This window comes from Saccopteryx leptura, chromosome 2, assembly GCF_036850995.1.
Source record: "Saccopteryx leptura isolate mSacLep1 chromosome 2, mSacLep1_pri_phased_curated, whole genome shotgun sequence".
Lineage (NCBI taxonomy): Eukaryota > Metazoa > Chordata > Mammalia > Chiroptera > Emballonuridae > Saccopteryx > Saccopteryx leptura.
In genome coordinates this window covers 114,646,499-114,661,556 of record NC_089504.1, presented here as the reverse complement: position 1 = coordinate 114,661,556, position 15,058 = coordinate 114,646,499, and the positions used below count along the sequence as shown (strand labels likewise).

The 15,058-nt window shown below is 52.9% G+C and overlaps 1 protein-coding gene across 5 annotated transcripts in view; it reads right to left on the bottom strand.

Moving 5' to 3' along the window:
• The window catches only part of TSPAN9 (tetraspanin 9), a 225,683-nt gene that overhangs the window by 4,414 nt on the left and 206,211 nt on the right, over positions 1–15,058 (bottom strand). For all 5 annotated transcript variants that reach the window (XM_066368595.1, XM_066368594.1, XM_066368596.1 and 2 more), the window contains 5 exons: positions 3,742–3,933; positions 3,353–3,427; positions 1,741–1,842; positions 959–1,090; positions 494–577 (listed from right to left, as the gene is read on the bottom strand). In XM_066368595.1, the coding sequence (XP_066224692.1) occupies positions 494–577; positions 959–1,090; positions 1,741–1,842; positions 3,353–3,427; positions 3,742–3,933 (585 nt within the window). The remainder of the gene's footprint in view (positions 1–493; positions 578–958; positions 1,091–1,740; positions 1,843–3,352; positions 3,428–3,741; positions 3,934–15,058) is intronic.

Below are 15,058 nucleotides of genomic sequence, written 5' to 3'. Positions count from 1 at the left end.
GTGCCTGGTACTGCTCTACGCCCTATGTTAGGCATATTAAACTCAGTGTTAAGAAGGGACATGATCATGCCCATTATACTGATATGGAAATTAAGGCACAGAAGCTAATCAATGTGCCCAGGTTACATATATCTAACAGGCACTGAGGCTAGGATGGGACCTGTGGAGTCTGGCCCAGGAGCCCATACTCATAATTGTTACTGAGGACTCAGGTTTCATTCCATTCAGTTACAAGGTAAATGTCCCTGCGGAGTGGGACGGGTATGCTCACCAGCAAAAACACACGGGCTGCTGTAATGCCAGCATCAGGCCCAAGGCTCAGAGAAATGTCAGGCAGCAGGGCCCTGTGGTGCCCGCAGGGTCAGAACAGGCATCAGAAGAGGCCTCAGAGCAGAGGAGAGCGCGTGGACATCAGGCTGCAGGGTCAGTGCCTGGGCTTCCCGGGTGCTCGCTGTCCTCCAGCCGGGAGGCAGCGAGGCTCGCTGGCCCTTACCTGCATGATGAGGATGCACATCCCCACTGTGCCGAGCACGTGCTTGTTGTCATCAAACCACATCTTCACCTTCTCATAGCAGCCCTAGGCAGCAAGTACCACAAGTGACAGGCCAGCATGAGTATGAGCAGCTCCACCTGCCCAGCCCCACCCACCTTCTCCTTCAGCCCCTCCTTGCCCCCCAGCCTGGTCCTCCTGCCTCTGACCAGGCCGTGCCCTGCCCAGGGTGCCACCGGAGGGCCCCACTGCACAGGCTCAGACGCCCACTACATGACACTCCCAACTGTGGGTCCAGGTCTTCAATTTTCCACCTGCCTTTTGGCTTCAGTCCTGTGTGCCCCCCACCCCACTCCACATTAAGCCATTCCCTCGGTGTCCCAGGCCACCCTCCTTCCCCTGCAGGTGTCTTCTTGCCACCACACAGGCTCCTGGGATGAGGACCCACAGACGCAGCCTCGGGCTCACCGTTCTCCACAGCGGGGTGGTGCTGTTGCGCCCGCAGCCCTGGGAGTTCTCCATGCAGCAGCGGTCAGGGACCATGTTCTGGCCCAGCACCGGGTACCAGTCTGTGTAGTCGGTGACACCACAGCAGCGCATCTGTGGGTGAGGATGCACAGGGTCAGACATGCCACGGCCTGGCATCCTCCTCCGTGCAGGCCAACCCAGCCCCTCAGAGCTGCCACCCTGGAGTCAGCAGAGGAGACAAAGGCCTTCTTCTTGTCCCTTCTTTAGGCCTCAGCTTGGGCCCACAGGGGAGGTGACAGCTGCCTCATGGAGGCTGGAATGGGGAGACGGATGCTGCCTGCCCCTTGGAGCTGGCATCCACTGGCCAGCCTCCGCCCTCTGCTCCGCACCAGCACCTCCAGCTCTGTGCAGAAGGACTGTCCCAGGCGGGCTGCCTGCCCCTCCCCAAGGCTACCCTGGGGCGTCCAGGCTGTGCTGCTTGCCTTCCTCTCAGAACCAGAGCCTCCTCACCTGAGCCGTGACCAGGGTGGCAGAGTTGTTGCTAGAATAAATTCTGTCATTCATTCCAACGCTTACAAAAAGGACTTGTATGGTCTGTCCTTCGCAATTATCCATCCTTCCAGCTGTCTGTACCCGCACAGCCACTATCATGACTCCCTCAGGCCTGGCCACTCCCGCATCCAGGTCCTGCTCACCCCCTCCACCCCCTCCTCATCAGTCCCTCCCCAGCCGCCTCCGCCCAGCGTGGGTCCCGGGTGGGGAGCCCCGCCGGCTAGCCTCACCTCAGCCTGGATGATGTTCCAGGCATTCTTGAGCCCCACGTTGTTCTCCGTGTTGTACAGCAGCAGGCCCTCCTTCAGGTCCTTCCTGGCGTTCTCGTTCACCTGTCAAGTTGAGGCCGACAGGACAGTGGGACCAGGATGCAAGCCACCCAGGTCAACTAGAACTGCTGGCTCTCCTGCTTCCAGCTTGGAGGAGGGCCCCAGGTGTGGGTTCTGCTGGCCCATGTGGGAGGGGTGCCAGGGCAGGGTAGGTTCATGGTCCCAGCTTTGGTCTGTACCCACTGACTCCCAGGGGAGCTGACCAGGCCAAGGGCTGCAACCATCAGAGGCAAGAAGACCGCCACACACACAGCCACTCGGACACCCCACCCACAACATCTTCCCCATGTGGCCTCTGTCAAAAGACACCCTGAGGACTAGAGAATGGCAGATCAGTCATTTCAGTTCTTTGATCTCAGGTCCATCTCTTACGTGCAGGTAACTGGCCTCTGCCTTATCTTTAACATACTGGAGTAATAATGTCCACCTCTGGGGCTGTTGTAAGAACTAAAGGAAACGATTCTTTTTTTTTATTTTTAATCATTTTAGAAAGGAGAGAGACAGAGAGAGAGACAGAGAGAGAGAGAGGAGAGACAGAGAGAGAGAGAGAAGGGGGGAGGAGCAGGAAGCATCAACTCCCATATGTGCCTTGTCCGGGCAAGCCCAGGGTTTCGAACCGGCGACCTCAGCATTTCCAGGTCGACGCTTTATCCACTGTGCCACCACAGGTCAGGCAGGAAACGATTCTTATGAAGAGCCAAGAACAGGGCTGGCACAGAGGGGTCTCTCAATATTCTTCTTCCTGCCCTTCATAAATGCAATAGAATTATTGTTTCTAGTCTTAGACTAGAATGTCTCTACCTTTCAGTGTGGCCCAGGCAAGCACTTATAAAAGCCACAGAACGGACAGGGACATAGTTCCTGGGCACAGTGAACCAAAGGAGCCTGCTAAGCCCTAAGAGACTGCGTGCTTGGCTCGTTATCCTTGGGAGTACCAATAAGAAGCTCTGCAAATTGACTGGGGACTAGCTAGTCTGGCAAGGTTGCAGGGGTCCCCCGCCATCCTTCTGAACCCTGCAGCGCAGCCTGGGAGCAGTCCCTCTGTGCTCAGAGGTCTCTGGAGAGGACAGTGTAGTCCCCCTTCACTGTGAGCCCTGCTCACGGTGTCACCTGCAAAGTTCCTACCTGTTTCCGATGGGTTATCCTCAAATCACCCAGCCCAACCACTTAGTGAGTGGACCATCAATTCCTTCTCCAAGTGGCCAACACAAGCATGCTTGAATGCCCCCTGTGATGGGGAGTTTACTATCACAAGGGGCAGTCCACTGCATTCCTGGAGAATTTAGAGGACTCTACTTCCTAAGACGACACAAGGTAAGGAACCAGCCCAAACTCGCCTTCCCCATGCTGTTCCCCCGAACCCTTTCCGCAGGGCCTTTCCTAGCTCTCCGGTTCCATGTCCTTCCTCACAGGACTAGTGCCAGCGCCAGCGCTTTTCCTCCGGCTGTCCCCAGGTCAACCCACGTCAGGGGCAATGAAATTCCACAAGCCCCCTCCCGTCCTGAAAACTTACCTTGTCCATGTAGACAAAGAAGAGGATAAGTAAGATCAGCTCTGCTAGGAGGATGACCAACAGGACGATGAAAAACTGGAAAGAGAAGGTGCAGTATGGGCACGTGGTGGTGGTCATGCCAGGGCACAAACAAGGACAACGGCATGGAGGCGGGGGACCGGTGACATGCAGCAAGGGCTTCCCAAGTACAGAGAGGCTACCTGCCTCTGAGGAGACCCAGAGAGGCAGCAGGGGACATTAGTACATGCTAATCAAGGCGTGAGAGAGACAACTAGGGGAGGGAGGGTCAATCATGAGGAAGAGTGTGGCTGAGCAAAGAACATTCTAGAAGCAATTTCCCTGGACTCAGCTCATAGTTCAGAGGGTTGGGGATATGAGGTCCAACTTACACTGAGGAGGAGGCACTTGTTTTCCTTGATGGCCCCCAGACAGCCAAGGAAGCCCGTCACCATGACAATGGTGCCTATGGCGATGACCAGGTTGGCTGCAGACAGCGAAGGGAAGCTGGGGGAGAAGGTGGCAAAGTTGCCCTGGGACACGGAGAGCCAAATGCCCACTCCAAGCAGCCCACAGCCACAGAGCTGGAGAGAGAGGAGAGCCTGGTTAGACTGGCACTGTTCTTGCGTTCACTGCCAGGGGACTCGAAAGAGTCCCTGTCCCCACCCCCAAAGCTGAGACACAGAAAGGGTGAGACTGGGCCACTGGTCAGCCATGGACACAGCCTCAAATCGTGTTGGTTGTGATGCAGGCAAATCCTTTCAGCCTCTCCGTGTCCCAGTGTCCCCATCTGGCTAATGGGGCTATACTAGCTTCGCCAATTTCCTAAGTCACTCTGAGGATCCAATTAAATGAGACACAGCAAAAGCATGTGACAAATATTGCCAGTCCTAGGTGCACAGGAGTGGCTGAAATTGTTCCACTGGCAGGGGAGAGGCCCTAGCACTCAGAAAGAGTCCGGAGGAAGGGTGCATGGTGACCAGGGATGGCAGTAAGTACTTGTCTCTGTGGCAGGAAGAGAACCTGGGACCAGTCTCAGAGCCAGACCTTCCAGTGACTGTGACCTAGAGCTCTGACCAGAAGGGCCGTTTGCTCACAGCTCTCAGGAGGCTGAGGAACAAATTTCCCACAGATGGAAAAAAGAAAGGACTCGTTGGGCTGGTTGAGAGGCTGACGGAGGAGCTGGCTGATGTGCGGGGCACAGCAGCCCCTCTGCCCTCGCCATCTCTCTGGTGAGCCAGCAACCAGCACTACGGCCTGAGAACCAGCTCCTCAACAGCACCCCTGGGGCCGCCGAAGCCGCTCACTTCACCTGGGGAAGCTGCAGTTTCATTGGCAGTAAATCTCCACGTCTGCTTGATATAGCTGACACCTCCCTCCCTCTGACAGCTCCGGGGAAGTGTGCTGAGTCTGAGAAGCCAATCAATCAGTCCCCCAATAGCTATTGAGTACCAGCAGCACGCAGCATGCTGTGCTGGGAAAGCTACAACCACTTTAGTGACGGCCTTCCGGGCCTCCACGTGGGCGGGGCAGGAGCAGGAAAAGGGCAGCATCTACCCTCAGCCGTCTACACCGGTGCCACACAAATAGTACGGGAGTTCAGGGAAGGCAGTCACTGTCCTGGTCCCAGACGCCCGCTGGCGGAGACAGTCCTTGAAGGACGCGGCGACTTGGGGCAGGTGGAGAACAAGAATGCTACATGAGGGTGAAAGTGCAGACCTAAGGCTTGGGAGGCCGGGCCTGGGTGTACCACCTTACAAACCCCTTTTATGCTGAGTGAGAACAGTAGCCCCGACCTCCTGGATTGTAAGAATTTACATGAAGCAGGCCTGGGATGCGGGTGGCAAGTGACAGGCTCTGGTCTCTGAAAGGCACTCACTGAGCAGTTCCCACGTGCTGGGCACTGTGCTGTGACCCCAGGAACCCAGCTCAGAGAGGAGACACCGATGTACCAGCACAGACAGGCAGCCTGCAAAGCCAAGCTAGCCCCTACTTAATAAGTGCTAGGCCCCCTTCCGAGCGCTTGGGGGGAGCCGGTAACCCAGGCCTGTGGAGGCCTGGTCCTCGTGAAGGGGACGTTCCTACACAGGACACAGATGTTAACAAGCAAACGTCTCATGGAATTTTAGATGCTGATATGTGCTGTCAAGAAAAATAAGTATGTATAAGGAGTTGGAAAGTAACTGGGGACAGAGTGTTCAGGGAAGTCGTCTAGGAAAGGTGGCATTTGAGTAGGGACTTAATGGGGGCATCTCTAAGCTTTGCCGGGGGAATAATCCCAGGAAACCACTAGGTGGCGCTCCAGGCTGGGTCAGAAGCTCTGGGTTTGCCAGGGAGGCGATGAAACTTGCATCCAACTTGTCACTGACTTTCTTCAATCTGGTCAATACCTATGCTGCCGTCTCAATTTTTCTTTCATTAATCATACCATGGAAATGCATGATCTTCATGTTGAAGATTTATAGCTCTAAAAGCCAGGTTCTTGAATAAATAAGAGGAAAACCCGCTGCTGCCAGGTCACCCACTGCAGGTAGAGGCGCCTACCTACAAAAGAGAGCTGACCTTGGACTCCTAGAGCTGCAGGATGCCTCTACCACCCTGCAGCTGGAGACACAGGGGCCTCCGGGACCCTCCCCAGAAATGACAGCTTTCCCCAGCAGCCAGTTCTCACTGGGAGTAGCCCTGGTGGGGTCCCCTCTGTGCCTCCACTCTCCGTTTCCCTCCTGAGGGGAACAGATCTGAGTTCAAGGAGCCTCTATCCAGGAAAAGCTCAACAGCTCAGAAACTCCCAGGAGCCAGTCGCATCTCAGCACTGCTTCTCTGACTCACACTTCATGTTCTCTGACTGGGTCTATAAGCTCCCAAAGACCCACCAGCAGCCTCCCTCCACCACCCTGCGAGAAGGGAGCTGTGGTCCTGTCCCCCTATCTGCTTCCCTCCTCACTTCCTGACCGTGGTCCCACCATGCCCCAGGCTCGATCCCAGGTGAGATCTGCTGCCTACAGGTGGGGCAACCCCACCAGCAGCCCGTAAGGAAGGCCAGGGGTGGGGAGGCATTATATACAATGCCTGCTGAGTGAAGGAGACCCTGCCACTCATTCATATCCTCGGGGGTCTCTGCTGAGATGGACGCTGTGTTCCTATCTCAGGTGACCCTGAACCAGCAGAGCCTCCAGGCAGGAAAAGAACACAAACAGCAGGCCCTAATTTCACAGATAAGGATACTAAGAGGGGTCAGGTGACTGTTACACTGCTAGGATGGCCAAAATCTGGTTTCCTGCATTTGGTGCAGAGCCTCTTCCACGTGCCACTCCTAGAAGACTGAGTGTGCGCTGAACCCGGACCAACAGGTGAAAAGCATCAAGACCCCAACTTAGTCCCTGTCTCATGCATAGATCCCAGCGTGCTCCCCTCCCTGCCCCCGGCCTCTGTTTTCAACCCAGCCTACACTGAACTGCCTGAATCCATTTTCTAAAATGCCTCTTTCATCATGCTACCCTATGTGACCTTAAGATTTCCTTTAAAATGTGGGATTTGGACTAGAGCTTTCTCAGGCCCCTTCTAGCATGGGTTTAGCCTAGACTGAGACACAGTGCTCTCATCTCCTAACCCTATGGTTCTCAACCAGCAGCAATTTTGTTTCCCTGGGGACATCTGGCAATGTCTAGAACACTTTTGGTTGACACAATTTGGGAAAGGGACTGCTACTGGCATTCAAGTGGATAGAGGTCAGGAGTATTGCTAAACACCTAACAATGCATAGGGCTGCCCCGTGCCCCACAATAAAGAACTGTCCAGCCCCAGATGTTAGCAGAGGAGAAACCCTGCCCTGGCGCCATCCGTGCCAGGTGCACACTCTCCGGCTCTCAGCTCCCTGAGAAGACACCATCAAAGGAAGAACCGGGGAATTCCCCCAAGTGTGGGGCAGCGTCCTGGCTCTGAGAGGGTCGACACAACATGGAAGGAGAAACTGCTGGGAAGACCCCTCCAGGTAGCTGGCCAAGGCTGGGGCAGGAGTGGGTAAGAGGTCAGTGTCTGCTGTGTGGCGATGGGAGGAGGGAGGAGTTGACCACAGGACAGGTTTGCTGGGCAGGAGGGCAAGAAGACAGGAAGCCAGTATCTGAAGGCAGAGCCGGGGGCAGGGAGAGGGAAGGCGTGGGGGGTGGGGAGCTGCCTCGTGAGGGTGCCAAGCACAGGAAAGAGGCAATGTCTGCAGTGGCACAGCCAACGGTCAGTGCCAAAGAGCTTAGCTGGTGGCATTCGGGAAAATTCTCTTCCAAAACCAGAGGGTTGTCTCAGCTGAGATAACTGAGCTATTGTCAGCTCAAGGCAGAATGAGACCGAGGCGAGGCAGTGACTCAGGGGGACAGGATCCAGCCCACACTAGCACTGATTGACCCAAGGTCACTAGCACCCCTGTCCAAGAAGGAGCTGGCCCAGGGACTACCCTGACAAGCCTCTCCTGCCCAATGTCCCTCCCCCCTACTAACCAAGGGCATTTCTAAATACTTTCAATTCAGGGCTCCAAGTAAATCCACATCGAAACTTGAGAAAACGAGTTCCTACCTTTGCATTTGCCCCTGGCCTTGGATCTCTGTGAGGGCTGGGATTTGGGTCTTTTTATTCATTGCTAAATACCCAGAGCTGAAACAGTGCCTCACCCTTGGCAGTGCCTTCAGGTCTCCCTCCTACAGGACTCTTTGGTCTGGGCCCTGACAGAGGGCCCGTCCACCAGATGTACAGCAAGTAAGCAGAGGCCTCGTGGGGCTGTGGCCATGCAGTGAACAAGCACTCCAGACTCACCTCATTTATTAAGCCTATTGCAACTAGCCACCAATATCCCCGTGGCATTTTTCCTCATCTTCAGCCCAAATCATACTGATTTGTAGCTTCAATATATGCTCCTGCCATGTATCCTTATGTATTTTTCATGCACTCATCCCATTTCTCTGGGGGTGAGGCCCATAATTTCCCCCCTTCAAACCAAGCTCCCTCCTGGGCTTCAATTATCACTTACATACTGCTTAGAGCTCAGGGACAGCCACTCCATATGTCCCCTCATAACTACAGCCTCTCCCCCATATGAGGGTGGCCCTCCCTGGGGGTGACCTCTTGTGCCAGGGATGGACCTAGAGTTGAGTACATCAGGGGGCCAACTTTCTGTGTAGACCGATACCCATCTTCATATAAACCACCAGCACTTCCAGGACCAGGTTCATGTCTCTTTCACCACAGAGCCCAGAACATGCTACATAAATACTAGATGGATGGATGGATGGATGGATGGATGGATGGATGGATGGGATGGATTATGGATGGATGATAGATGAATGGATGATGGATGGGTGATGGATGGATGGATGAATGATGGATGGATGGATGGATGGATGGATGGATGATGAATGGACGAATGATGGATGAATGGATGATGGATGGATGGATGATGGATGGATGAGAGACGGATGATGGATGAATGGATGATTGATGGATAGATTGATGGATGGATGATAGATGAATGATTGATGGATGGATGAATGGATGGATGGGTGGATGGATAGATGATGGATGGATGGATGGATGGATGGATGATGGATGGATGGATGGATAGATGGATGGATGGTGGATGGATGGTGGGTGGATGGATGGATGGATGGATGGATGGATGGATTATGGATGAATGGATGATGGATGGGTGATGGATGGATGGATGATAGACGGATGATGGATGAATGGATGATTGATGGATAGATTGATGGATGGATGGATGGATGGATGGATGGATGGATGGATGATGAATGGACGAATGATGGATGAATGGATGATGGATGGATGGATGGATGGATGATGGATGGATGGATGGATGGATGGATGGATAGATGGATGGATGGTGGATGGATGGTGGATGGATGGATGGATGGATGGATGGATGGATGGATGGATTATGGATGGATGGATGATGGATGGGTGATGGATGGATGGATGATAGACGGATGATGGATGAATGGATGATTGATGGATAGATTGATGGATGGATGGATGGATGGATGGATGAATGGACGAATGATGGATGAATGGATGATGGATGGATGGATGGATGATGGATGGATGGATGATGGATGGATGAGAGACGGATGATGGATGAATGGATGATTGATGGATAGATTGATGGATGGATGATAGATGAATGATTGATGGATGGATGGATGGATGGATGGATGGATGGATGGATGGATGGATAGATGATGGATGGATGGATGGATGGATGGATGGATGATGGATGGATGGATGGATGGATGGATGATGGATGGATGGATGGATGGATAGATGATGGATGGATGGATGGATGGATGGATGATGGATGGATGGATGGATGGATAGTGGATGGATGGATGGATGGATTATGGATGAATGGATGATAGATGAATGGATGATGGATGGGTGATGGATGGATGGATGATAGACGGATGATGGATGAATGGATGATTGATGGATAGATTGATGTATGGATGATAGATGGATGGATGGATGGATGGATGGATGGATGGATGGATGGATGATGGACAAGTGATGGATGGATGGATGGGTGATGGATGGATGGATGGATGGATGGATGGATGGATGGATGGATAATGGATGGATGGATGGATGGTGGATGGATGGATGGATAGATGGTGGATGGATGATGGATGGATGGATGGATGGATGGATAGATGGATGGATGGATGGATAGATGGATGGATGGATGGTGGATGGATGGATGGATGGATGGGGAGGGCCCGAGCAGGACACAGCCTGGGAACAGCACCAGGCCCAGACACATACCCACCTGAAAAAGAAACCTCCATGCACCCCCTCTTCCCTACTTTTAGAACACCCACTGCCCAAAGCTACTCCTTTTGTTTTTTTTAAAAAAAATTTAACTTATTCATTTTAAAGAGAAGAGAGAGAGAGAGAGAGACAGAAGGGGGGAGAAGCAGAAAGCATCAACTTGCAGATGTGCCTTGATAAAGTGGTCAACATTTTATCCACTGCACCACCACAGGTCAGGCCAACCCCAAACTACTCCTAATTTACCCTGTTGGTCCCTCACTTGCCTGTAAGTCCCCTGCTCCACTTGCCCCAGCCTCCTGAAGCCCATCACACCCTCTGGCTATGTTTACCCTGACACCTCACCATGTGTCTCAGCAGAGCCCAGCCCAGCCTCTGGTCCCCATCCAGCCTCATTCTCTCTTTACTTAGCAGCTTTTCAAGGAATAGATCTCAGCACTCCCCAGTGCTTGTTATAAGCCAAAGCCAAGCACAATGTTTAATGGCATTTAATAAATTAGTGGATATAAAAAATAAAACTAGAGTGACTTTAATTTCACAGTCCGACATGCAGCTAGTAATGATCCTGCCTGGCCCGGGAGAAGCCAGCCTGCCAAGAGCTTCATCACTAGAAGGGACTATGTGTCAGTGCTAGGAGTGGGGCCTCTACTCTATTTCAGACGCCCCTTGCAGCTCATTCATTGTCAGAGCTGTAAGGAGGGGAGGGGTGGACAATGCTTCTAATTCTGCACAGAGCAAAAAGACATGACAGAGTCACAAAAATGTCTTTGCCAAAGTCACCCAGCCTGCAGGGGGGTCAGAGCACAGAGGAGGAGGTGGCCACTCAGTGAGGTCTCTGCTGTGTGAGCTGTCCCTGGTCCCAGGCCATCCAGCCTCTTCTTGAGTACCCCTGAGGGCCTGGTGCTCACCATCCCACAAAGACGCTCCATTCCATTGATGCACATAACTAATTAGTCAAGAATGCTTTCTCTTGTAACTCAAGAGTCTACTTTCCTGCTCTCCTGTGTCTAACATGCCTTAGTCCTGGTTTTGCCCAAGAAGCCTATCCAGATCAAGTGTGGCAGGCTTTTAAGTATCAGAAGATGGGTATCTAATATTCCTTCCCAAGTCTTCTCCTGGCCTATTAAAGTCACCCTCCTCTACTCATCACTGTGCCAAACTGAAAGTTAACAGTCCAGCTATGGAGAGACCAGTGCAGAGCATAAAGATACCACTCTTCCCTCCTATACTCTGAGCTCTATACTTCTAGTAATCCATCCTAAGCCTCCACTGCCTTGGCTGACAGGAACAGCACAGTTTTGGATCACATTGAATTAGTGCATAATTTAAAGCCAAAAAGCATGATTCCTTGGTCATTCCTTTTTTTTTTTTTTTAATCCTCACACTTTCTCTCAAAGCCTCCAATTTTTTCACAACTCTACTTCACAGCCTCCAGTATCACCAGCTTGCATAGGTGATAAGGAGATCACACCCATATTTCTGGACTGAATTTTCCTTCAAATAACCATTACATAAAGCATTTGCTATCTAAAACCCAGTTACAGTTTGATTACTGCAGAATCAGGTTATTTTCTATCCAAGATGGGTCTGGGAAGAGCACTTCAACATGGCCAAATGTAAGGGATGTTGTGTTGGGAGCTGCTGCTCTCAGAGGTTAATAAAGCTCTTCAGTTACATGTTTCCAGAGTACACTTCTCTCCAGTGAACTTTGTAGGGACATTGTGAATGGGGTAACCCCTCCCCAATTCACCAGAACACCCTATCTGTTGAGAGTAGATCCCATTACAAAACCTTTTACAGTCTAAAACTCTAAAAAGTCCATGGGTATGAGTCTGTGATGAGGAACATCCTATTTGAGACTTCAAGGACAGCCCCTTGCCACCCTCCAGCGGGCTGAGAGCCCTAGCAGGGGAAAACGCAGTTTCCAGCAGTCCTGGCCTCCAGAGGGCTGCCCAAAGGACCTGGTATCCTCTGACCCTGGTGGGGCGGGGTAGGGGTAGAGTGGGGCAGGGAGCAGAGGTTGGCTTTGCTGAGCACTGCCCATCTGTTTGGGCTTCCTGGCCTGGTCTCAGGAGGACATCTGCCATGCTAGGGGCTTACCCCAACCAAGGCATCTGTGAGATCCAGGGTGACACAGTTCTGGGGGCAGGGAATATCTGGATCTGTCCCTGGGGTTCAAAGGCCAAGGCAGTGGTGCCAAGATCAGGCCCAGTCCTCAAGACAGCAATGCCTACAGAGTAAGAGGGAAGAGCAAGACATGAGGAGGAGAAGGGGTGCCCACCTGTGCTCTCCCAACACAGCCCTTTTATTTTTTTTACTGAGACAGACAGAGACAGAAGGGAGAGAGTTGAGAAGCATCAACTCATAGTTGTGGCACCTTAGTTGTTCGTTGATTGCTTTCTCATATGTGCCTTGACCGGGGGGCTCCAGCCAAGCCAGTGATCCCCTGCTCAAATGAGCGACCTTTGGGCTCAAGCCAGCAACCCCAGGATTGTGTCTAGGAGCCCACACTCAAGCTGCTGACTGTGGGGTTTTGAAACTGGGTCCTCAGCATCCCAGGTCAATGCTCTATCCACTGTGCCACCACCTGGTCAGGTCCCACACAGCTCCTTTAAACTCTGATCTTCCACAACCATTCCTCTGTCTGGAAAGACAAGCTTGCAGAGCAATGGAGCTCACCTCCCCACCTCCAACTACAACTACACCCCAGTTCCCAGGCCATCTTGACTCCTCAACTCTGACAGCAGGTCTCAGATCAACTTTCTCAGGTGCCAGCCAGCATCTTGTCACCCTCTCAAACTGACCTGCAGGTCTACTTGCTCTGTGGGGAAATGGAAAAAGAGGTAAAGACAGCTCAGAACCCTGCAAGGGAGCCCTAAGTATGACTGAGGCTGCCGAAAGCACAAAGCCTGAGGAACAGCCCCAGAAGGGTCACAGAATGACAAGCAGCTGGATGCCAAAGAGCAGCAGATAACACAAAGCCCCTGCCAGCCTTATAAAGCAGGAAGGACGCTTCCCCAGCCCGACCACCGTCCCACACCACCACCACAGCCTCGCCAGGCAGGCCTCGGGATGCGGCGGAACCACACTCTTTCCAGGTGGAGGGAAGAAGGGACCCAGGGAACGTCTGTACCCCTGTACCCCGGTGTGGCTAGCTCAGCCCAGCACTTCCTGCTCCCGCTCACTGCTAGCAACAGGAAGACGGAGGCCCCGACGGCAGGACTCTGCTCAAGGAGCCGGCAGATCACGCACAATGAGCACACAGCTGGGTTCCATCCCTGCTCAGGAACACACACGAGGAGATGCGCTGACAGGGCCGGGGAAGGACTTCCTGAGAGAGGCTGACAGTCCACTGTCCTGACCTCTCTGGAGTCTGTACCCTGAGCTAGTTGGAGGGCTGCTCTCTGCTGGGCTAGTTGAGGGGGGTGGTGACCCTTGAAAGTATCTTTTCCTCAACTTCTACAACTTATCAGTATCAACAGAAAGAGCTTGGAGCCGCAGGCACCTATTCCCTGTGCTGTCAGGCAGGGTGCTGGTGTGGGAAGGGTGCTCTCTAGGCTGCCAGTGTGGGAAGGGTGCTCTCTAGGCTGCCGCAGCGGGCTGGGGGAGAGGCTGCTCGTGTAGCTCTCCTTACCACGGCCCGTGGCTGCCCGAACGCCTGAGCCCACGGAGGAGCCGCGGGAGATAGCCTGGGCCACAGCAGGAGGCAGTCTGAACTCCCAAGGTCACTGTAAATTGGGAGCAAAGGCGCCAAGGACTCAGAATAGCTTGTCAGGACTCTGAAGAAGGGATTTTCCTCCAGTCACCAGCATATTTTTCACTTCCTGCATTTGTTTTATTTTGTGCATCTGGAGAGAAAGACACTTCTGACAGCATCAAATCACAGAATACTACATTGGAGACAGGGGTGGGCTTAAGAAATGAGCCTTCAAGGATTACACTGAAGCGGGGGCCCCCTGGGCTTCCTTGAGAAAGAACTGCCAGGAGCCCAAACCTCAGGACTGGGAGCCACTCGTCCTTTCCGAGACGTTTCTCTAGACTGCGGTGGGAAAGCACCCCACCCCAGCACTCAGGAACACTGAGGACGAAGAGGATTATGCCTGCCGAGCGCTCTGTGTTCTCAGAATGTGAATACTGTACACAGTACTGTGCTATTACTCAAACTCCTTGGAAAACACAGGGAAACAGGACAAGAAACCTTGAATTCCCATCACAACTTTCCGGCAAAGAGCTCAAATACTCTGTGCGACTGTAACTCACCCTCCAGAATGGAGAGAGGTGGGCCCGTTCTCCCCGTCTGAGGAGAAGATGCCAGCAGAGGGGAAGAAAAGGCAGAGTGAAGATCACCCTTTGTGGGGGGTGCCTCTCCATTATGCGCGTCACACAACGGAGGCCCCTTGGATAAACGAATGAGAAGAATAATCTTCTCTGGGTTGAATTCAGCAAGTCACACTATAATTACATAGAGATAAGTCAAGAAAGGTCATGGCTGACAGCTGGGTCCATCTCTGGCTGCAGGGCAGCCACCTACACACACCTTTGCTACAGCCCTTGGACTTGGCCAACATATGACTGGCTTTCTCTCTAGGGAACCTATGCCCACAACCCTATTATTTATACTGCTTGCCAGGAGCCATGTCCACCCACACCAGGATTTGACATTTCTGACACGCTTTGTGGGGGACACAAGCCAGCTAAGTTCAGGTCCCTCTGCCAGAGCTGGTCTCAGCACCAACTTAAGTGACAACCTGAGATCCGCCCCCACCCTGTGCCAAGCTCTGCCTATCTCTTCATCCTCCTGGTGGAAGACGAGACCACGACCCGCCCTTTACTATTGACACAAGCCCTGCAATTCAGGTTACCCTGCTGCCTGTCCACAGG